General features: G+C 41.3%; 1 protein-coding gene across 1 annotated transcript in view; it reads right to left on the reverse strand.

Annotated features, from left to right (window-relative positions):
* KCNH5 (potassium voltage-gated channel subfamily H member 5) overlaps nucleotides 1-4,367 on the reverse strand; it is a 259,703-nt gene extending 255,336 nt beyond the window's left edge. Inside the window, exon 1 of the mRNA XM_037129143.2 lies at nucleotides 4,004-4,367. Within this exon, the coding sequence (XP_036985038.2) occupies nucleotides 4,004-4,076 (73 nt within the window). The 5' untranslated portion in view covers nucleotides 4,077-4,367. The remainder of the gene's footprint in view (nucleotides 1-4,003) is intronic.
* Nucleotides 4,368-25,247: the final 20,880 nt, after the last annotated feature.

Raw genomic sequence — 25,247 nt, forward strand, 5'->3', positions numbered from 1 at the left:
AACATTTGTAGTTTTTCATAATGTTCAAAATATTGAAGAACAATATTTAATTTCTAATAAACACTATTTTCAAAGTTATCATTTTTCAAAATGGCAACCTAGTTTACTGTTACCCAAAATAACCATTTCTGCCGATTTGTCAAGGAATCAGAGACAACATCTGATAAAACGTGCTGCCCAAAGACATGACCACACTGAAGGCCTTGGAAATGCTTTGTTTTTTGCACCTAAAAATTCAATCTCATAGTTCTAAAAACTGTTGTTTTATTTCAGTGACTTTCCCTTTACCCGCAAGTGTATTTGTTCCTTACAGCCCAGTATATGTTGATGAACAGCTTGCATAAATAATTGAAATTTAAATGAGCGAAGGTAGCCTAATAATGTTCCAGACACGATTTAGTTAATAAGCACTTTGGGCCAGAGACCTTCTATGAGACATTGCACAGATGTAATGAACTCACCACACAGTTCCCAAATTCTCCCTACCTACCAACGTATCTGAAAAATGTATTTAAACCTTGCTATTGGCCCTTTTGACTGTTACTTCTTGGGCTAATAATGTGCTCTCTATACCTACTAGAATCACATGGCAAGAATCATCATAATTCCTTTTATTTGTCTGAAATGATCTGGTCTTTTATCTTAAAACTAAATAAATTCCCTACTTTTAATATTTGGGGATTTTTCTTTAAAGGATGTGTGTACCCATCTTACTCAATGGTCCTCATTATTTGGTTTGATCTTACTTTATTTTATAGACTTTGAACCACCAGTAACAATTTGTAATGTCTGCCCATAATAGACTGAGTCAACTAAATAAGAAAAATAACAATCCCATCTCGGGAGGTGGAAAATAACAGCAAATGGGCTAGACTGCTACTCTGGGGCTCAGAATATAGCACCATTATTCTGGGAAATTGCAGCTGAGGAGTTCGGAATTTTATTAGGAACTCCTCACATTTAAAAGCATCATCAAGAAGTTGTCCGATGGATTTCTAATTGGCTGAGGCTTCAGCTCATTAATGACATCCATGGACAAATAAGTGCCTGATGTTTTGTTTTCTCTTTGTGTCTGTTTCCCTTTCATGTCTAATCTCAATGATCTCCCTCCGTGTGTGTGTGTGTGTGTGTGTGTGTGTGTGTCCTTCTCTCTCTCCCCCACAACCCACCTCCCTTCCTGTCTGTATTTCTATTACTTTCTACATTTGTCTTTGTGTGAGAGAGAGAGAAAGGGTGTTTTCTCCTGCACTATCTTTGCGTATAGGGGGATATCAGTCTGCATGTTAATCTGTGTGCATCTCTAGGTATTGCTTCTGTTTCATCTGACTCACACTAAAACAAGAAAGTGATGTTGTATCAGAAAGAGAAGCATATCATGGACTAAAACAATCCCAGCCTGTCTCTCCAGTTCTTAAATATACTGGGAGCTACCCCTCCTTTCCTTTCTTTTTCCACTAAAACTCTACCAACACTTCACTTTCAATGTTGTTAAATTAGTGAATAATAAAATCTTCACTGTGACAAACTCGATCTGCCTGTGAGAATTCTGAAGGGAATTTTCTCTGTTAATCCCAATTAAATAACTTCTCAGAGTAAATGGATCTACTCCTCTGCCAAATCATACAGAAATGGCAACAACTATGAGATACTTGCACACATATTGGGAGTAAATTTTTTAATACTTCATAAGTAAAAAATTACAGGTGTAATTTTGCCACCTATAAAAGTGGTACTGAGACTTCCCAGTATTTATTACATGCACAAGCACATATACTTACCTAAGTTATCACATTCCAAACAAATCTCAGGGGCTTTGAGCAGTAGCATTACAAGTTAGCAATAAGCAATTAGAGGTGGTATGTAAAATGCCAAAACAGATAAATTTTCATTCGAACTTGGTGTTATCCATGAAAAGAAACCCTAAACCAATGAAGTGATTATGAACATACCGTGTGAAAAAGATAGGACATTCACCAACTTGGATGGAAGATATAAAATGGAGGTAACAGAAGCAGATATTTTTAAGCCACACAAGGGAAGTCTTAATTTCATGGTACATCTGAAATAAAAGGTCATCTAAAAACTGACTCATAGTGCCAGACCGTATAAGAAGTTTCAACTAAAGATGCTGTATTAGGAAACTTCAGTCAAGGAATTATCATCTGCTTTCTGGATGCCCTACAGAGCAATCGAGAACCTATAGGTTTTATTCTTTATTTTGCAAAGTCCTTTCACGGGGCAAAATACAGGAGTTAAAATAACTCAAGAGGATGAGAAAGCTGAAATAAGACTACTGTATCTTAACTGATTCTAAGAACTTTTAAATATTCCAAACTCTGTTTGAACAGTAATATCCCCTTGTTAGGTCTGGAATAATATTAACAGAAGAAGATAACAGATAAACATAGAAACTGCCTACCATTATAAATGTATATTTTATATCATCATGAAAAAATTAAAAAACACATTTGAAATTACACTGGAATAAATAAAAATGTTATAGGTTTTTAAAAATTAGATCCAACCCAAAAAGTCTACTCTAGACTATACAGTACCAGATGTTAACCCCCGTGGAAGAAATAAAGTCACATGCCAGAGCTTTATGAAAAACAGCTCAGGACATTTAAATACATATACAGTCCCCAAACCCAGCTTTAGCGGAGATCCTAATGTGAGAATTAATATAATCTAAGCTACCAACTCAGGGAGAGCATCATTGTGTTCAATTGTTTAGTATCATTTGAGTGTGCTTTGCTCTTGCCCCCTAGGCAGGGAACTTCTTGAGAACAGACATTTCTTAATCATTTTTTTTACTCAAAGGACCCCACAGAGTGTCTGTTGTATAAGGAACCCCCAAAAATATTGTTTTAATGAATAAACAAAGAATAAATGAACAATTATGGAACTGCAGAGAGTATTTCAATTGCTTTGGTCCAAGCTCTACTGTGAACAATATGCAGAAATGTCTCTCCCACAATTCTCCAAGCAAGGGATTTAAAAACAAAATAACAGCCCCCAAAGGGGAGGAGGGGGAATACTTTATAGGCTACTTTACCTATCTTCCTTATAAAAGTGAAAATTATATAAAAGAATTTAAAGCAAGTGGAAGATGTAGAGATTTCAGTCAACTGCAAAGTTTATTAGGTCTTCAAATGTGAAATATGTAACCATCCCCATTCAGAGTGTATTGGAGGAAATGAATGCATAAACAGATGGCATCTTAAAGACAATTTAAGGCAAGAAAACCTTCACATCAGTATCAAGGTAAAAGTGCCACTTTAAACATTCTTTCTCTGGTTACTTTAAAAGCACAGAAACTATTGCTTCCCTTCTACATTTCTCCTGTTTAAGTCAAATCAAATATCATATGAGTCATTATAAGCCAATGCAAAAAAATTTTTAAAGAAACTTTCAACATATATTTGACCATAGTAATTGTCTTCCCATTTTTCAAGCATTCTCTTCATTAGGTTCAGCTTCAAGTACACTCCCTAGCATAAGGTTCCTTCCAGCAGTGCCCATTGAGCCCAAAAGCCAAATCAGAGACAAATCTTATTAAGTATCCACTTTCACAGCCATTCCCAACTTGAAGGAAGCCCTTGCACTGAGATTCAACTCTAAGAATTTGTTCAGTCTCTGCAACCTACTTGGGGGAAAAAACGTAGAAAGAGGATGGACAAGACATACAGCCCTCACCAAACCGAAACTCAACGCTATTCTCCAGGTGCACCTGCACCCTACCCGCCCCCCCCCCCAAAGCTTCCTCCTGTTTCTGGCTCTGGACAGGTGGGAGGGGGGGTGAGGACGTCCTGCGGAGAAGGTACAACTAACTTTCCAGCACCACTCATTCCCACCCCCATCCAAAATCAGGTCCAGCTAGTCACTGAAGCCACCAGGCTGGGCTGCCTTCATCCCCGCCCCCTTTGGGAGAGGGGTGGGATGGGGGGCGCACACGCGTGTGCAGAATAGAAGTAGGGGTGTTCTGAACTGCAACTCTTCTTACCACTGGAGCGCCTGACGATGTTCTCCAAAAATGTGTTCTGAGGTGCCACCAGCCCTCTCTTGCCCCCCGGCATCCTGGGTCTGGAGAGCGGCGTCCAGGATCCGCGGCGGGGGAGGGGGGGATGCAGGAAGAGAAGGTGGAGGAAGAGTAGGAAAAGGTGGAGGAGAAGATGGAGCCGAAAGAAGAGGGGGTGCGGTGGCGACGGGGTCCCCTGACTGTGTCTCCAGCCCAACCCGGATGAGCAGCTCTGGGGAGGAGGACCAGGCAGTTCATGGTAGTAGCGCTCCCCCGGCCGCAGCTGCCCAGACTGTGGCGGTGCCGCACACGGGGCTCGGGAACTGCAGGCTCCGCGGGGCACAATGCGCCTGCGCCGCCCCCGCTGTCGCTGTCCCGCCGGTGCCGCTGCTCAAGCTACTGCTGAGGCTGCTGCCGTGGTGGCCGCCGCCTGGGCGCGAGCTCAGCATTTCTCCCCCCGCCCCGTGCCCCGAGGTCAGGGGAGCGGGACGGGCCAGCTCAAGCGCCTCTTCCAGTCACTGTTAGCCCAGACCCAGACACCTTCACTGCGCCTTCCTTCTTCGGTTGCCCCAGCCCACCCTTCTCTAGCAGCTGGATCACCGCTGCCCCGCGGAGCCCAACTTCTGCGGGGCTGTGCGCCTTGTGTCCGCTCCTCTCTCCCTGGAGATGGAGGCAAATGCTCGCCGCCGTCCAGTGGGGCCGTGGAGTGGGAGAGGAAGTGGGAGAAGCAGGCAGGATGCCAGAGGGGGCAATGGGCAATCGAAGGGATCACATCTCAGCTTCTCCCGGAGGGGTCCCGAGCCTCAAACACAAGTGCTGGGTTGAAAGTGCTCCAGCTCCGCTGAGGCAGAGCACCTAACAGGGACTGACTGGGCGGTGCACCGGACGCACAGCAGCCACCTGACGCTGCTACGCCCACCCCCCTGTCATTCCGCCTACAGCTCCCAAAGCTCAACACCGGAGCTTTCAGCACCGGTCCTACCCCACGCAGCGGAGTCTGAGCCAGATAGGGTCCACCTAGGGCTGGGTCTGGCGAGGGAGAGCAGCAGCCGCACAGGGGCGCTTCCCCAGAGCTGCGGAGTGCAGGAGGCAAGTGGGCAGCCTGGCAGCGAAGTTGCTGAAAAGGCTGCACTTAACGCAAGGAGTAGGGAAAGAGGGTGCAGCGGGCACCATTTGCGGTGGAAAACCAGTGAAGGTGATGGGAGCAAAGCTGAGCAGGGCTGGAGGTGCGAACAGGATTTGTCTCTAACAACCCTCTAACCACTCGTAACTGGGGACAGGAGTGCAACCATTAGACACAGAGTCCAAAAGCCGGAATTTACCACGGAGAGGGGACAATGGCATGCATATGTGAATGCATCTGAGAGAGACGTGGAGAAAAGGGGGAGCTCGTGCCGCAGCAGCTTTTCTTCCCTAAGACAGTGGTTCTCAAAGTGGCCCTCACTGGCAGCACCTCCCGAGAACTTGTTAAAAATGCAGGTGATGGAGCTCTATTGACCCCAGACCTAGGGAACTCGTAACCAAAGGAGAAAGGCAACAATCGGTTCTATCCATCCTTACAACAATCCATCCTTAACAGCTGATTTCCCCCCTCCTGGCAAACATATTGCACACTCTAATCTGAAAAGCATGGATATATAAGGCTTCCTCTGTGAAGCTCCAACTGGGCCTGTTGAGAAAGGACAACTACAGGGTCAAGGAGTGGGGACAAAATGTGTGCTGAGACAGTATCAGAGGCTGGTGGTGACAGGAAGCATGAAGCAGTGAAAGCAAAAGGAAAGCTGGACAGGGAGTCCCCTTTATGTGGGTCAGAAGAGGTTCCTGTGCTAGGTACTCCCTGTTAGAAATGGTCAAGGCTAAATTGCCCAGAGGCAGCAGGAACCCTCAGGCTGGGGTCAAAGGAAACAAGTGTTCAGTTCCAGACCAGGGCTGGAAGGAAAAAAAAAGGAGGTGCGGTGTCTCATTCTGTTTGGAATCCCTCCATCAGGGCTCCCCAAACTCCGGGGCCACAGACCAGTACCAGTCCAGGCCTATTATTAGAAACCAGGCCACACAGAAGGAGGTGAGCTTGAATGTAATGTGCTTGAATCATCCTGAAATCACCACCCACCCCCCTTCACCCCCGCCAACCCCAGTCTGTGGATAAATTGTCTCCAATGAAACCAGTCCCTGGTGTCAAAAAATTTGGTGACCGCTGCCTAGATTACCAGTCACTGGCCTCCAGTGACCAACACTCTCTCTCCTGAGCACCCCAGGGTAAGGGCCCCCCCTGTGGCTGACAGACAGAAACACACAACCAGGATCCAGGTTTTAGCTTAGGTTCATATATTCCCTCTGCTCTTGGAAATATCCACCTGTTTGCCCAGTTGAGCAGCTGAGCAAACCCAGAAGGCTGACTGGAGGCAAAGAGCAGTTTGCTGTGCTAGAATTCCTTCCGCAAAAAAACTAAGAGACTGTGGCATAACACTAGGTTATTTGAGTTTTCTCCCAAAGCACTGCTGGCAGTGCAAGCTTCTTCCCTTACAGCCAGAATGTCTTCTAAATATGTGGGTGACTTTAATTGAATATCAAGGGACTCAGGCACAGATTGGAGCCTTGCGGCTCGCCTACCTCTTGTAGGAGTCAAAGACATAGCTGAGGTTACAGCTCCTTCCCTGCAGTTGAAGCGGAAGGGAACTGCAAAGACATCTTTAACAGCTGGATTTTCCCCCTCAAGTGAGTTTTGTCTGACCTGTGTTCATGGCAAGTAAGCTTTTGTGCAGACGGATCATGGTCTTTGACCAGCAATTTTCAACCAATGTGCCTTGGCACACTGGTGGGCTGCAAGAATTGTTAAAACATGCACTACTGGACTGTTTATTTAGTCAGAGGCACTGATCTCTTTTCCCTTAAGTTTTCAAATTAAAAAAAAAATTACAGCAACCAAAACAACAATAGCTATCAGTGTGAACAAATCAAAATTATACCTATTTTTTGTCAGATCAGCAAAAAATATATTTTTCAGTGGGCTGCAGAATTTTAGTAATTGATTTATGTGTGCCATGAGATTTTTTTTAAGTTTGAAAATTGCTATCATAGGTTAATCAGCCATTCAGAGACTGGGGTGGTGAATAGGCAAGCTAATCTTTTAAAAATATATACCAGTATAATTCATAGATTGCTATCCTAGACTTCTAACATGATATGATAAATCCATCAACAACATAAATAGGAAATATTTCAACTCTGTATACGCTTTTGCACCTCATCAGCTGCCCACGCTAGCCTCTGAGTATTGATATAAAATCTTGGCTTCCCAGCATTTCCCATCAAATATAAATCCCTGTTCTAAATCACTCCTCTGTGACTGTATTAGCTCACACTTCCCAAAGAGGAAACCCTTTCAAACTCCATTAAGACACAGTCACACAGTTACTGGTAGAACTTCCCATTTGTTTCCACTTGCAGATTTAATTAAAATGACATTTACCCTTCCTTCTTCGTCCTTAATAACTGCATAGCATTATAACTTTTGGATTATTTTAATTATTGTAAAAATGGTAGCTATAAAGTATGAAATCCTTGATTTACACACTTTTCTTAATCTGTGATTTTTAATTTTCAATCCGCAGAGGAAGAAACAGGGATTCAGAGAGATGAAGTACCTACCCACAATGCCATGGTGCTTCAGAGGCTGCATCGAAAGTACAGTTGGGTCTCCTGACCCTACAGCCAGAGATTCTTGTAAATAATAGAAAATGGCCTGATTTTGGCTTAGTGTGGTAGTACCCAGCAACAGCCAGTGATCTCTATTGCCATCATTCATTTTGTAGCACTAGAGAGAAGAGAAACCCCTGACAACTTAAAACAGCTCGTAAACAAAACGGAGTTTAGGAAAACAAAGCAACAACGTATGGACTTGCTGGCCCAGAGGCGGGTGCTGGCAGAGTGCAGCGAGGTGCCAGCACAGCATTTAAAAAGCATTTTGCAGACGAAGTCCATATGTTACCTATAACCAAACAACAGGGCTTAGCAGGTGAGACAGAGAGAGACAGGAATCTAAAAGCTTCAGTGTCACACAGAGGCCTACTTTTTGTTTGTTCTATTTGCAAAGATTCCATTTTAAAGCAGAATCATTTGTCCTTTCCTCCTCTCTTGTGGTATCGTAATTAGAGCCGTGTTGTCTGTGAGAATCAAGAGTTCAATACCCAAAGGTGTTCATTGACTCCCAAGTCAGAGCCACGAAATGAATGAAAGCTAGCCGAACTGCAGGTGTGTTCCACTTTAATAGCAACTAATATAAAAGTGAAGACAGAAAACGGATACGTTAGGAGGTGATGGCTTGTAACTACCACTGATTTGCTGAAGGATTCCTCTATCAAGCACCCTTTCTTAGAGAAGTTTGAAATGTAGTTTATTTGTTCAGTAGTTAAAATTATATGTAAATGCTCAGAAATGCATTATAAATAGGCCCAGTCGGACAATATTTGATCCTTTATGTGAAAATGGCCTTCCCACAACCCACCATGGGAATAATTTTTCTCCCCATCCTTGCTCTGTTTCCGAGGTAACTTCAGCAGAGGTCTAAGGTACAATCTTTGGATGCTAAATAGGCGGCTCTGATGGAGGAATGGGAGGAAGAAAGAAAGGAAATGGCCAGAAGTTGTTCTCCATCCCGGCCCCCAGGGTTGGTCTCCCTAGGGCTGTATCAGCTCAAACCACTTCCTCCTCCCCAGCCCATTCCCCAAGCCTCACTCTCTGCCTCCCCTCAGAGCCCTACCACAGCTCTGAAACCTTCCTCCTTCCCCTATCGCCCTACCCTCAACGAATCTAAGTTGAGAGAAAGCAGAATAAAGATGCAGTATTGGCCCTGGCTGGTGTGGGCTCAGTGAGTTAAATGCCGGCCTGTGAACCAAAGGGTCACCAGTTTGATTCCCATTCAGGGCCTGTGCCTGAGTTGCAGGCTCTGTCCTCAGTTGGGGGTATACAAAAGGCAGCCAATTGATGTTTCTCTCCCTTTCTTTCCCTCTCCCTTCCCCTATCTCTAAAAATAAATAAATAAAATCTTTTTTTAAAAAGATGCAGTGTTGTATAGAGAAAGGTTCAATGCTTAGTCTCTGAACCCAGACTGCCTAGAATTTAATCTTGCCTCTGCAGCTTACTAACTACCATGTTTTTTGGACTATAAGATGCACCCTCCCCCCCCAAAAAAATTGGGGAGGAATCATGGTTGTTAATGCTGCTGTCGAGTTCTGTTTACATTTACATTGGTGAAATACTATGTTATTTACGTTATTAACTATTTTACCACATTTTTTGCTTCAAAATTTTCTTCCCTATTTTCCTCCTCTAAAACCTAGGAGCATCTTATGGTTCAAAAAATACAGTATATGGCCTAAGGCCAGTTATTCAGCCTCAATTTCCCCTGCTATAAAATGGGGATAAAAATCACCTATTTAATAGTCCTGTTATGAGGATTAAATGAGTTCCTATTCCAAAGTTATCTGGCATATAACAAGTACCACATAAGTGTTTATAAAGTGAATAAGCCTTTTCATTCCCTTCTACTTTCATTTCCAGTGAAAGCTCTAGGTGGGGATCATTACTAATATTCACCAACATCCAGATACTTTTTCCACCTCCTTGAAATTAGCAGTGGCCATAAACTAGTTCTGGTCAACGAAATGTGAGTGGAGGCGATGTGTGAAAGCAGGTGAGAGCCAGGGCTCAGTTCTCAGTGCTCCTCTGCCTCTGCCTCGTGACTGTGGAATACTGAGCTACCCAAAGAGAACAGCTGCACAGAAGAGTTACCTAGACCTGCCATTGATGTTATACAACCAGGAATTACACATCTGTTGCATTAAGACACTGAAATGCTGGCACTATTTGTTACTGTATCACAGCCTAGTCTATCCTGACTGTACAAGTAATGAACATGCTTTAAGTACAGGAAGTTAGGGGAATAATAATTCCCTGCTTGCACATTCCTGGGGAGCTTATAAAATTCCCAATATCTGGGCCATGGCCCCCAGACCAAGTAAATCAGAATTTCTGAGCATGAGACTCAGAAATCATCAGTTTTAACATTCTCCAAGTGACTTCACTGTGCATCGAAGTTGAGAACCACTGTCCTAGAGCAGTGATTTTCAACCTTTTTCACCTCATGACACACATACACTAATTACTAAAATTCTGTGGGACACCAAAAATATATTTTAGTTCATCTGACAAAAAAATAGGTATAATTTTGATACATTCACACCACACCAGATGGCACGTGTGTTGTGTTGGTTGTTGTCATTTTTTTATTTGACAGTCTAAGTGAAAAGAGTTCGCTGCCCCTGACTAAATAGTCAGGTATTGCATGTTTTAAAAATTCTTGCAGCACACCGATTAAAAATCACTGTCCTAGAAATACTGTGTCAAGATCCTCAACTCCCAAGGGTAGATTACACCTACCCAGAGAAAGAGCCAACCATAAAGTACCCAGCTGTGAGTTTCTCCATACTTGTAGCTGCTGAACATCTCAAGAGAAAATCACAAAACCTCCCAGGCTGATGCTCCGTAAAGTCCTTCAAACTCCACTTGCCCCTCTCAATGCAGCCCAGTCTTTCTACAAATCCCTAGTCAACTGTCCTTCCATGCTCTATAGTAGCTTTCTCAAATCTCTATCTTCACACTTCAGATGTCTCTGAAGGTGACTCCCAGAGAATGGGTCACGCTGTCAATCATTAGACTCCCTACCTTGGCTCTCTCTTCCTCTTCTTCTAGGTGAACAGGAAGCAATTTTCCTCTCCATTGCTTCACCAGTGCTCTCTCTGGATCCTCTTCTCCTGTGCCTCTGGAGGGACCTCACTCACTGACTGTCTCCTGATTCCTCTCTCTTTGACATTTAATAAGCATTAAGAATACTTTCCTAATTTGCTATTTGCTCTAGCTCTTGCTCTGTCTCTCCCACCCTTCATGTCAATTTCTCAGAAGAGCCGTTTGTAGTGGGTGTCGCTCCTTCCTTGCCTCCTACACACTCCTTAACCCACTACAAATTGGCCTCCAATCCACTATTTTCCTGAAACTGCCTTCCAAAGGCCATTTTTTGAACTGCCAGATCCAGTGAGGCAATTTCACTTTTAATTTTACTCCACCTGCTTATGACATTTGACCCTGGTACCAACTCATCTCTTCATACCTTGGACTGCCTGGTTTTGAATATTGGTTGTGTGACCTCAGTATTTTAGTTAACTTACCTATTCCTAAATTTTTTTAATCTATAAAAAGAGCAGAGAGATAGCCCTGGCCAGGTGGCTCTGTTGGTTGGAGTCTCATCCCATACACTGAAAGGTTGCATGTTCAATCCCCAGTGAGGGCATGTATGAGAAGCAACTGATCAATGTTTCTCTCTCACATAAACGTTTCTTTCTCTCTCTCTCTAGGAAAAACACTCCAACCCACAACAACCCCGCCTCTCTCTCTCTCTCTCTCTCTCTCTCAAATCAATAAACATATCCTCAGGTAAGGATTTCAAAAAGATAAAATAATGATAGTGCGTACCTCATAAGATTGATGTAAGAATTAATTGAGATAGTACAGGTGGACAGCCTTATATCCACATTTCTAAAACTGCAGAACTCTGAAATCCTAAGCTTTTTATAAATTTGTCACAGACTTATTCACCAGAAAAGCCCGACCTGAATTGTCATGAAGCTATTTGTACTCTTTCTTTATTCCATTTGCTATGAATATTGACATGTTTTGTTGCATAGGTTGCAGCAACAGGGATTTCTGGCCCTCATCCTGACAGGGGAGATGCAAATATACAGAAATCCACAGATTCGGGAGCGTATTTGGAATCTGTATTCAGCTGTGTGTATTCAGATTTCAAATACACAGATCTGCATCCGGGAGCACCACCCCCATCCACCCAGTTGTCTAAGTCAGTAACATCAACACCTCTCTACTATCGCACCTCCAGTCCAGCTCATTCTACCTTCCATATAGCTCTGAAAAATATCTACTTGTCACTATCCTTGTTGGCACTGCTCAAGGACAAGTCCACTCCTATGCAGTCAGGACTGAGAATTATGATTACCCTAATTTCCTGTGCTTAAAGGAAATCAATAATCTGTACCAGTTTGGATAGATTAGGGCACAACACAGTAACAGTGCCAGAATCTCATCATTCACTTGGATTACTACAACTCCTCTAAATTGTCTCCCTGATTCCTGTATTTCCTGCCATATTCCTCTTAATCTCCACCTTCGAGCTCTACCTCAATTCATTCTCCACCCTGCACTATAACTAAAGCTCTTGAGGCAAAAATCTACTCATGTCACCCTTACAAATTCCTTGCTTCCCTTGGGTGAAAGTCTTAAGCCATTAGCTAGCCTTTCTTTAATCCCTTCCTATCTCACTCCTGCTTACCCATCCAGTCTCAACTCTCATAATTTCCCACTGTAACCTCACATCCACATAAATCCTTGCCCTTTACACTCCTTTTTACTCCTTGCACAATTGATCCTTGAACAACACAGTGCTGAACTGCATGGGTCCACTTTTAGGTGATTTTTCAATAAATACTATAAATTGATGCAGACACTGGCCCACAGTGTCCACGTCATTATGGATGAAATGAGACATTCACACTGGGAATACAGAGTCTGGTGGAGGAAAAGGGACAGCATGGCTTTTTCTCTCAAGGGGAGCAAAAGCCACAGCCCTTGCCATGACCAGCCTTTACTGGGTTTCTCAGCACAATACATGATGGCCCTCATTTACTATGAACAGGTTGCTTTGGGTGGTTACCTTTTACAGACAACAAAGGAGCTGATACCACTAATCACATCACAGAAGAGGGATATTTGCAAATGAAAAGGCAATAGTGGTTGGACTGATTACCCTCACCCTTGGAAGTTTTAGCGTGGATTTTAGGAAGTTACAATAAGCACTTGTCTCAATTCAGGGTAAGAGAGTTTTAGCAAAAGCAAGTCTCACAGCAGTCCAGGCACAGTGCAGGCCTGATTCCCCCGCGGGAGAACCTATCCATGAACATGGGTTCTGTGCATCTCTGAGTGGGAGCTGGGCTCACACCACACAGAATGGTCTCCTACAATAAATATATTTTCTCAATAACATTTTATTTAGCTTACTTTAGTATAAGAATATAGTATATAGTACATATAACATACAAAATATTTGTTAACTGACACCAAGTTTTCTGATCACCAGCAGGCTATTGGTGAAGTTTAGGAGGCATCAAAAGTTATACATTGAGTTTCAACTGTGGAGAGTGAGAGGTGGTCAGCACCCCTAACCCTCTAATTGTTTAAGGGTCAGCTGTACTTTCTCTGCTCTCTCTCTGTTCCTTCACCTATGTCCTATATCGCCAAGCATAGTCTTCAGATCATAGGTTAGATTTTTTTCTCCAAAAGGCCTTGTTTGACTCTCTAAGATTTGGTAAAGTGCACCTCCTGGGTCTTCTTCTAGTGCACTGTACTCTTTCTCTCCTAAAGCACTGCCCCACTGTAATAAGAAAAATAAAATAACGAATACAGTTGAAACACAAGGCATTGCCTCAGGAGAGCTGCCAGTGACCACTCTGGCATCTTTGCGAGATTGGGAGAAGATGTCTCCTTGAACAGACGAGGGAGGGACACCAGTTGGTGAGATGATTATGGGCTAGATTTCAGGTCCTATTTCTTCCTTGATGGGTGTCCCCAAAGTGGGAGAAGAAAGGAGGTTTTCTAGGTGGGAGAACTAGAAAAAACATCAGAACAATAGAAAAGCATAAGATGTATGATAGAAAGTAGGTAATCCAGACTTAACAAAGACAAATGGGAGACAGAATTAGAGGAACAGTTAGGGACATATGAGGCCAACTTAATGAGTTTGCTTATTCTGAAGCAAATGAAAGACACGTTTTCAGGGAAGGGGTACCATAACATTTTAGGAGATGGCATCTGCGTGTAATTGGTACACAAGATGCTTTGGGAGCTCATCACAAAACAAAATTGTAATTATGCGTGGTGATAGATGTTAACTAGACTTGTGCTGATCACAATGTACAAATATCAGATAATTTTGTTGTGTTCTGAAACTAATATAATATGGTATGTCAATTTTACCACAATTGGGGAAAATAGATGCTTTGAGGAGAGAAAAGGCCAAAATTGGATAAACTCAGTAGGAAAATCCTGCATATGAAAAGATGATATTTTTGAAACATTAATACTCTCCCACCCTCATATTTACTATTGCTTTCTTGCTGTCATCGCACCCTCACTCCTCACCATGCTCCCCTCTTCCTGGCATTTGAATTTCAAAAGCCCTGGCTGGTGTGGCTCAGGATGACTTGCTTGCAAATCAAACCATTGCTGGTTCAATTCCTACTCAGAGCGCATGCCTGGGTTGTGGGCCAGGTCAGGTCCCCAATAGGTGGGGTGTGAAAGGCAGCCACACATTGATGTTTCTCTCCCTCTTCCCTCTGTCTAAAATAAATAAATAAAATATTTTCAAAAAACAAAAAAAATCGTTACAATAAAGGGTATCTATATTCTTACCAGGTGATAGACACTGTTCTAGGTACATGCATTTTCTCATTTAATCATTTAGTTTTAATAGAGTAAAATTAAATTTCATTCAATTCTACAAATATTTACAATTTTTGTAAGTGTCTAGCATTTATATGACAGACGTTACATAATGTGCTTAAATTATTCCCATTGCACCAAAATGAAACTGAGGCACAGATAAGAAAGAACCTTGCACAGTGTCATAAAACTTGTATGTGATGTAGCAAGAATTATGTACCCAGGTATTCTGTCCTCAGAGCTAGATTCTTAGCCATACTGTCAAACCACTGTACCATGCTATTTCCCAAAAGTTCTGGGAAAAAATTAATAAGAACTAGCTATCTCAACCCTGGGCACCTGGCTGTTTGTTGGAGCCTCCTTCCATACACCAAAAAGTTGTGAATTCAACCCCCAGGTCAGGGCACATACCTAGGTTGCAGGCTCAATCCCCAGTTGGGGGACATACAAGACGCAACCAATCAATGTTTCTCTATTACACAGAAGTCTATCTGTCTCTCTCTCTCTCCCCCTCTCTCTGTAAAATCCATGGAAATATCCTCAGATGAGGAGATTAAAACACAAACAAACCAGCTATCTCGTATGTTCCCACTTCCAGCCTCAATGAGAAAACATTTCCCTGTGCTGAGGGAAGGGAGACACGCTGGAGAGGAAGCAGAGTAAGAAAGTCCTGCCTCTGCTGCCATGTGGGCAGAGCCCTGGATTTCCAAGCAAAATATCAAGCAAACAAACAATAAAACCAATAGGTTTATGGGAGTCAGGACAGGGTGATCTGCCCCATCTGCTGAGTAGAATTTGAGGGAGGCAGTAAGACTGCAGAGGAGAAAAAGGCGTCAGGTGACTAGAGATGGGTCGTCATTTAGCATAGAGAGATTCCCCAGACCGCTGCAGGCATGTGGACATGAACGTGATAAAATGGTTCTTGCACGCCCTACAGGTCACCCAGGATGCAGAGAAAGTGAAATTATATCACATCTATTCACGGTTTTACCTATCTGACTCCCTCAGCAACTACACTGTGAACTCCCTAAGGTCAGCAACAGTGTCTCCTTTATGTGTTTCTTTAGCTCTGATTCAGTGTCCAGAACATGAAGGTCACAAAAATAAATTAATTTGTTCATTATTCAGTGCTTTGGGAAATTTTTTAGTGTAGAATTAAAAGTTTTAATTTCTACCCACACTTCACAACATACACCACAATAAATCCCAAATATACTACCAAGTTAAACACTTAAAACTATTTAAATAGGTTTCTAAATTATTTTTGAAGCATAGAAAAGTATAAATAACAAGATAAGCAGGTTTGATCACATCAGACCTATACCACCTGCACATGCAGAGCAGGATGTACATAAAGAATTTGAAAGAATAAGAAAAATCACTCATAATTAATATTACTGGAAAAATTGTTTCTTCAAAATCTGCTTGGTATAAATACAGATTTATACAAGATAGGATCTATAGAATCCAATAAACACACAGCCAAAAAATAATGAATAATAACCATAATTGTAAATTTGTCATTATTCTCAATAGCACCTTGTGAGATTACCAGAACAGGTCTAATTATTTATATTGCTCACATTATTTAAAATGTCCCAGATGAACTAAGTGATTTCTAGAAGGTTCTCAGCCAGTAAGTGGCAGGTCAAGGCCACTGCTCTGGCATCTTGTTCAATCTCTTTCCCCAGATCTCACTGGCCGGAGGGTAATTCAAATGAAAAGCTAAATCTACAAAAATGGTATAAACTACATATTCTTACTAGTATATCCAAGTGACCCAAATATTTAGATATGAATAAACAAGCAGGTAGATAATGGTATGTTAACTGTAAGGAAAATTCCATTTGAATTTTGACAAATTCACACACAATGTAATGTACAGATGGTGTATTATAGAACTATACACTTAAAACCTATATACTTCTATTAACCAATGTCACTCCAATTAATAAAATTTTTAAAAAATCATCCACATTACTGAGTGTATTTATAGCTTGTTTATTCCCTTTGCTGTACAGTATTTCATTGTGTCAATATATCACAATTTATTCGTTCTACTATTGATGGACTTGCGGGGAGTTTCCACCTTGGAACCACTATAAATAAAACTGTTATAACATTCTTTTTTTTTAATCCTCACTCAAAGATATATTTTTATTGATTTTAGGAAGAAAAGAAGGGGGAAAGAGAGAAACACTGATGAGTGCCTCCCCTACACACCCCGACTGGAGATGGAACCCACAACCTGGGTATGTGCCCTGATCAGGAATCGAACCCACAACCTTTTGATGTACAGATAGACGCTCCAACCAACTAAGCCACTTGGCCAGGGCACTACTATAACATTCTCATACATGTCTATTGCAAAGCAAATGAATGTATTTGTATATCTGCCCAGCAGTAGATTTTTTTTAAAAAAACTGATAAATTCAAGGACTATATAGAAATTTGAAAAAGATCTTTAAAAATGCAGGTCAGTGGAAAATATATATAAAGATAAACAGTATATATTCATTGATTTCTACAATATATATATTGACTTGTAAGTAGAAGCATGGGAAAAGTCTATAGATTTTATGACTTTTTCATGATTTACAGGATTGGGGCTTAATTTTTTCTTTTCACCCACTAATATTTCATGTTACTACTGACTCTGATGTTTCTATTTAGTGTTCACCATCAGATGTTTAAGCAGATCATTAAAAAACAATGCAAAAGTCTGTCCAGGAGAAAAGGCACACATACACACATAAAATGTCCAGGTATAGCTGACACACAATAAACTGCACATATTTAAAATGTAGAATTGGAGCATAAGGAATAGAGTCAATAATATTGTAATAACTATGTATGCTGTCAGATGGGTGTCTGATTTGCTGGGGTATACACTTCCTAAGTTATATAAATAATCATATATCTGAAATTAATATAATATTATATGTCAACTGTTACTGAAATTTTTTAATTATTTTTTTAAAAATAAATAAATTTTTAAAAATAGAATATAGAATCTGACTAGTTTTGACAGATGTAATGTTAAAAGTCACCACACTCAAGCAATGAACATGTCTATCACCCCCAGAGGTTTCCTTATTCCCCTTTGCAATCCACCCTCCCTCCCAGTCCATGGGCAACCACTGATCTGCTTTCTGTCACTATAGATTAGTTTACTGTCTAAAATGGTATACAACCGGAATAAAACAGTGCATGCTCCTATTTCTCTGCCTCCTTTTACTCAGGATAATTCTTTTGAAATTCAGGCACGATTTTTACAGGTATTGACAGAAAGGGTGATAAAATTGCCAGGTGATTTTCATGCCCCGTAAACTTTGAGTCATGGGGCATTAATAACGGCCAAAGCACAACTTCCTCTGGCATTTGAAGAATTCATCTATGGAGGCACAATGGTATTTCCAAGTTCATTTTCTACCAGCAGTCAGCCAGAGGGAATGAGCATCAGTCAGAAGACAGGGCAGTGTGTCTGGCTCTGCATGTCCGCATGCCTGCGGGCTGGCATGTAACTATGCCTCAGTTTGCTCATCTGTGAAAGAAGGTCAGAACTGACTCTTTTTAGTAGGGAGGAGCCACTTTTTATTTCCCTAAACTGTTAAAATCTCTAGGCTGGAGAGAACACACGGATTAAATGGTGAAGTACCTGAGAAATGCAGAAAAGGAGCATCAAGGGACCCTGGTAGACTGGGGAGGGTGCTGAGAAGTAAGGGAAGCCAGTGAACAGATTCTTCTTTGACCTAAAGTTTAGTCATTGTATAGATGCCGATCTCTTTACTGCTAAGCAACCCTGCAGTTGCTGAAAATACAGCTGAGGAAGCTACCTTGCAGTCAGACAGAACTGGGCTTGAAGCCCACCTCGGAGCAAGTCTATTCTCACAGCTTATTGGGAAAATGAGAACAAAGAAAAACAGGTCTCCAGACAGCTTATAGATTGTTCTGAGGATTCAATGAGGCAGCATTTAATGACCCAAATACAGAACCTGTAAAATGGAGGCAATACCTTCATTGTGAAGCCATTTAGGAAACAGAGTTCCACCCTGGCTGGTGTAGCTCAGTGGATTGAGCATGGGACTGTGAACCAAAGGGTTGCTGGTTCAATTCCCAGTCAGGGCATATGCCTGGGTTGCAGGCCAGGTCCCCAGGAGGGACCCTGGGAGAGTCAAATAAATAAATAAAATCTTTAAAAGAAAAAGAAATAGAGTCCCTTCTTTCTTTCTGCTGCATAGTATTCCAGAACCTAATCAACAAAACAAACAAACGAGCAAAATACAACCAGAGACATGGAAATAAAGAACAAACTGACAGTGACCAGAAAGGAGGGGGCAAAGGGAAACAGGGAAAGAATGGGAAGGGTCAAATCAAGGAACGCGTGTAAAGGACCCATGGACAAGGACAATGGGAGGCAGAGGATTGTCTAGCAGGGAGCGCAGTGAGCAGGGCAGGGGAAAGTAATGGGATAAAAATGGGGACAAGTGTAATTGAACAACAATAAAAAATTATTTAAAAAAATGAATACATATTTTAAAAAGCAATGGAAGTAATAGATATTTGAGAAATGGAAGATTGGTAATGATCGTTGTCCATCTAGCTAGAGGGAAAAAAAAACTGAGATGAGCCCTGGGCGCCACCCCTTCGTTGGTCTCCCACAGCAGTGCTCCCCTGGAGCAGCCTTGTCCGGCGGACAGGCCCCCTCTCCCCCCGGTGAAGGAAGTGTCTGCCCCCAAAACAGCCCCATGTTCAGTGGTGCACTGGGACCAGCTTATGAGAGTCAAATTCTAGATTTTCAGAGATCTTGTGAGTAGGCTGTTAAACATAGTCACTAATAAGAATTAAACGACATTAATTTGCAATTAAATAAATCATATTAAAAATGAAGGCAATCAATACTCAAAACGTATCCTTTCCTAATTACATTACTACATTGTACTAATATCTGTGCTCTTGGGCTTATTTATGCCCGTTACGTGTGTGTGGTGTAAATTCTGTCCAGCAGAGCACGTCTCACTTCACGGCAATTTCCAGCCCATGTTCAGTGACGTCACGCTGGAAACTTGAAGTCAGCCTTTGAAACAGACTCGATTCATTGCTTTGTTGATTGTCTAGACTTAAGGAAGCAATTGAGAAAATGCAGATTATAAATAATTCAGATTGAATTTAAAAGTGTTCAAGTGTATAGCCAGCATACTGTAAATAACAACAAAATATTTGGAGAAATATTCCACCAGTTTTCAGAAACTATTTTCCAATTTAACAAAGAAGTCACTCACATCATCAGCAAGCATGTAAATTCCAGCATACATCTTCATTGTTTCACTCTTATCATTAAGATAAGTGACAATACCCACCAACATTCATGTTGGAACTGCAGCATCACCAGTGACAAGCATAGACTGGCCACAAGCTCAACAAACAGTCAAGCACAAATCAGTGCAAGTGTCCTGTGAGAGTCAATGGCTACGTGGAATTTATAATAAAGAATGCTGAATATTTTAATATTACTTGATAATTATGTGCTACACATCTTTATAAGAGTAGAATTTATAATATATTTAAATATGTTTGCATGTGTATATATGTGATAAATTTTTTCTTGAAAGTCAGCCAGAGTCAGCAATTAAACATTTACCCAACACTAGTTCCCAGATTCACCAGTTCTGAGTTGACAGTCCCAGTGCAAACAGAAAACTCCTTTCAGAACAGCTAACTATTAATCCAGAGGACGACCCTGACGGGGTCTGCCTGTGTTACATGTCGACATGTCTATGGCCACACCAAGAACAGTTGCAAAGAGAACATAGTACAGGAAGTGATTCAGCCTGGGGCCTGTGCTGGGCACCAGCACATTTGATAATCTCACTGACTACGGAGACAGGCACGGTTCTCCAAAAGGAACAGAGATGCTGGGCAAAAACAAGAGGCAACCGTAACGGTAGATATTCAGTAAATGGAGTCCCTATCATGCAGAGCTGTCCTCACCTTTAAATCTCAGGAAGTTAAATTAGCAACAGTTTACCCTGTAGTACATCTGACATTCTAAAATTAAATAATCTCCCACTCATTTCAATGTTCTCCTTTCCCCAAGACGTCAGCAGAGTTCCAGCCATTGGCTGTTTATAATTCATTTTTTTCTTTTAACCAGCATTTCTTGAGCATCTACTTCTTAAGAAACTGGGTTAGATGCTGTGGATCCACTTCAGTTTACTCGAAATTAGATAAATGGTCATCCAGCCTGATCACAAGCTCATCTGTAGTGTCTCAAACATCCTGTCCTGAATATGGCACCACTACTTTCAAAAACAGTTTATGCCACCTCAGCTTCAGTGGGCTAATTGAACCAAACGTGTTCAAAGAGGCAAACTCTAAGAATAAAATCCCCAAATGTCAGCGCTGTCTAGGCAGAATAAAGAAGCATATGGGACCCCAGCCATTTTTCAAATTACTCATGCCAAGGTGTCTGAAGGGGCTGGGCTCCAGAGAGCAGCTTTATGCCTTCCAGAGAAGTCATATGGTCATGCAATTCTAATTGTAACCTTGAAAAAAATTATGCATGTAAAAAGTCATTGCAAAAAAAAGATTCTTATTATAAAGGGCCATTCTATTGCTATTCCATTTGCAGTATAAAAAAACTCTTATAACCTTAAAATTGGGCAAGAAATGTCCCCTATTATAAGAACACTTTTTGCATATGAACCTAATGAAAAGCCATGCACCCCATACAGTATTTCTGGAAGACCAGGCCAGTATCTTCTCTGGAGATGACTATAGGGTCCTTTGAAAACACTATGGCATGCATCTCACATTCAAGGGTGAACAAATGGCTCTTATGCTAGAAAGAAATAGATCAAAGTGGCTCAGATGTGTAAACCAGAGGCAGTTAAAAAAAAAGAGTTGCTGTTTAAAGGGTATGGGCCAAAAGAAAACAGAAACTCAGAGAATTAAAGAAGTCAGCTTAGCTCAGATCAAGACAGAAAGAACAGCCTGAAACAGCCCATGCAACTCTGTGAACATAGGCCAGAATCTGCATCACGGGCAGCCAGAAGTTAGAACCGAGGGACTAGAGCTGGCAGGGTGGGGAAGCCTGAGTATGAGGCTCTGCCTTAGCTGTTGTCATAGGTAATCACTAATCCTCACACTTTTCCAAGGTAGAAACTATATATACCCACATTACAGATGATGAAACTGAGACTCAGAAAAATCAGTAACTTGCTCACGGTCATACAGCTAGTAAGCATCAGAACCAGAAGAACTATTTGGCTACAAACTCCTCTTTCCATAGGTTGACTCCAATGACACTGGAGAGCAAACAGTCCAAATCCTAATATCCAAAGGCATCATCATGACCAATGTAAGCTATCCTTTGTACCTGGGAGTGAAATATGGTAGAAACTCTAAACGGTGGCAATATATTTTGTCAGGTGCCTAAAACAGTCAGGGAGGAACAGAAGGACAAGCAGAGAAAGACTCTGTCGGGTTAGAGGCAACAAGCCAGCCAATGGCTGGGGATGGAATTGGGAACAAGTCTAGTCTCAGGGAAAGGGAGTGGTATGGCCATAGCTAAGGAACCATCAGTCCTAGCTGGCAACTGAAATTCAAACTCAAACTAGAACCTGAAGCCTCATCATATGGAACAGGTTCTAGGGGAGAGGGGACGAGATGAGTCCTAGCAGTCATTCCACTGTCACTGCGCCTTGGCCATGGAGCTGCAAGACCACATCCGGTGGGGACATATTTCTGTGGGTCCCAACATTGCCTCAGCCCCTGAATGGAGTGAAGTCTACAGAGTTCTAGAAGAGACAACAGATAATGAGCAAGGAAACTAATTAACAAGTAAAATATTGATATTTGCAAGTCAAAGAAGTTCTAAGAAAGGAAAAAAAGAGAATGAAATCAAAGAAAAAAGTAAAGGGAGACACATTTCACATTAAGTGCTCAAAACAAGTCTCTCTTAACATTTAAGTGGCAAACTACAGTAAGGAAAGAAGCTATGCCTGAAAGGAGGAGAAGGAAGGGCAGTGCAGAAGGAGCCGTGAACTCACCTGACGGGCCTCAGGTGCAGAAAAGTCTGGGGTGTTAAAGAAACCCCAGGAAAGTGGGGTTGGAGTGAGTGATGAGGGGGAGGGGGATACAAAGTGATGTAAACAACAAATGCTGTATAAAACATGTCATTTATATTTTAGAGAGAGGTAAATTAATATCAAAACTGTTATGAACCCCCACCAAAAACAAAATCTGAACAGTGGTTACTTTTGGTACTGGGATTTTACTTTCTTTTTCATAGTTTAATGCACGGGTGGCAAACAAAAATCCTGAAGGCCAAATCCAGCCCTCCGCCTTGTTTATCCAGACCAGCACCTTGTTTCTACCCAGTGGCAGCACTGAGCTCCTTGCCCCTAGTTAAGGAGTCCCATTTATACGGTCCTAAAATTATATTCGGCCCTTTGAAGGCAACTGTGAGGCTGATGTGGCCTCCAGTGAAAATGAGTTTGACACCCCTGCTTTAATGTATTACCAGATTATTTTTACTATGAACACACATTTATGTATGTGTGTGTGTGTGTGTGTGTGTGTGTGTGTGTGTTTTACATCTGCCTTTATAATCAGAAAGAACAAAAACAGCCATCCATCTAGGACGAACCAGACAAACAACAGTCTGGAAACTTCAGGTGAAAGCCGAAGAGACAGGCTGGCAGCCAGATGCTTCGCCACGGCTGTGATCAAAACATAGTTTGTGTTTGTTCAACTCAATTTAGCAAACATTTCCCAAGCACCTACTCTGGGCCAGCCTGGGCTAGATGATGAGAAAGCGTAGATGAATGTATCTTATTCTCTGACCTCAATAAACTCATAAGGAAATAACCTGGCTTTTACAGAAAATCATATTACTTTGCTAAGACCGTTGTAGCAAAATGCCACAAACAATTTATTTGCTCATAGTTCTGGAAGCTGGAAGTCCAAGATCAAGGTGGAGGTCAACAGGTTTGGTGTCTCCTGAGGGCTCTCTACTTGACTTGCAGATGGCCACCTTCTCCCTGTGCCTTCACATGGTCTTCCCTCTGTGTACACACATCACTGGTGCCTCTGTGTATTCAAATCTCATCTTCTCATAAGGATACCAGTCAGACTGTATCAGGGTCCACCTTAAGGATCTCCATGTTACTTCACCACCTTTTTAAAGGCTTTATCTCTACACACCCTCATAATTCTGAGGTGCTGGATATTACAACTAACATAGGAGCTTTGAGGGAACACAGTTCAGCCCATGACAAGAATCTACAAACTAAAGCCTCAGTAGTAAGATTCCTATTAATTTTGTGATTTACTATTGATGTCTCAAATTTTCTTTATGAAATTTGAACCAGATATTCAGAAATATCTTACAAAATAATTATTGATAATCATATAAATAAAAATTAAAATTCTTTTCACCTTTTTATAAAATAGAGACTACATTATACATACATTTATGCTTTATGTTTAAAATATGAGAAAATTAGCAAAATATAATTTTATAAAATAAAGAAATTTTTATTCCACTACCTACGGAACCCAGGAAAGGAGAACTTGCAATGAAACTTCCAGAGAGTGAGATTAGATTCACAGAGTAGAGTTTTATACTCCGTTGGGTTGGCCAAAAAGTCCATTTAGTTTTTTCCACAAAATAAAAGGCACATTTTTAATTTTCACCAATAACCTTATTGATTTGGATATTCTGAGTATGTTGGCTGTCTCCTTCTATTGGCTTCTAGTGGGAGAGGCCAGGGGTGCTGCTAAACATCTTCCAATGATTCAGGCCGGCCCACAGCAAAGAATTATTTGGCCAAAATGTCAATAGTACCAAGTAACTTATCAAACCACTTTTGACACATTCAATCAGTCACAGCACTTCCTTAATACACTATATAAGTCTTTCTTGTGTTTCAGTTGTATTTTTACCTTTCTCAAAATAATAAAGCATAATATACTGAAAATCTTGCATATTTCCTTCCATCTTCAATATTAAAATGACTGCACAAAATTAACCAATTTTGATGTTTTTTTTAATGCACACTGCTCTGACAGCTGTCACAATACAATCTAACAAAATTGTTTTAAATGAAGTTAAAGACAACTAAGCACTACTAGAGCCATAGTACAAAAAAAGCATAACAGACTTTTTGGCCAACCCAATATTTAATAACTCCTCAAATTACTCTGTCTTATGCGAAATGAAGTGAATCAGGCTCAACTAAAGTCAGGAATTAAAAGGCTAGAACTACCTACAAGATTTAAAATAATTTTCTCATATGTCATATTAAAAAGTTCCACTCACTTTGTTCAGGAATGCTCAAAATCCATTCTGCCTCAAACTATATCCCATATGGAAGGAAACAGAACGAACCTCCTAACTGGAGAAAAGGTGTCTTCCCAAGGTGACAAATACCTGACATAACATAGCCACCCACGGTAACAAAAATCAAATGAAATACTATTCTAAATTACAAGCAAGTTCATTCTTTCTCAACAATATTCAGGACAATGCCAGTGATTTGTGCTATTTAGCATACTCAAAAGAAAAATATCCCCCTTCTAACCTCTCAGCATTCTCTTTTGTGCAAGGTTTTACCCATAAAACAGACAGGGGGCCAGCAGTGCTGCCAGACAAACAGCATCC

This window comes from Artibeus jamaicensis, unplaced genomic scaffold (assembly GCF_021234435.1).
Source record: "Artibeus jamaicensis isolate MK-2021 breed Jamaican fruit bat unplaced genomic scaffold, CSHL_Jam_final contig_851, whole genome shotgun sequence".
Lineage (NCBI taxonomy): Eukaryota > Metazoa > Chordata > Mammalia > Chiroptera > Phyllostomidae > Artibeus > Artibeus jamaicensis.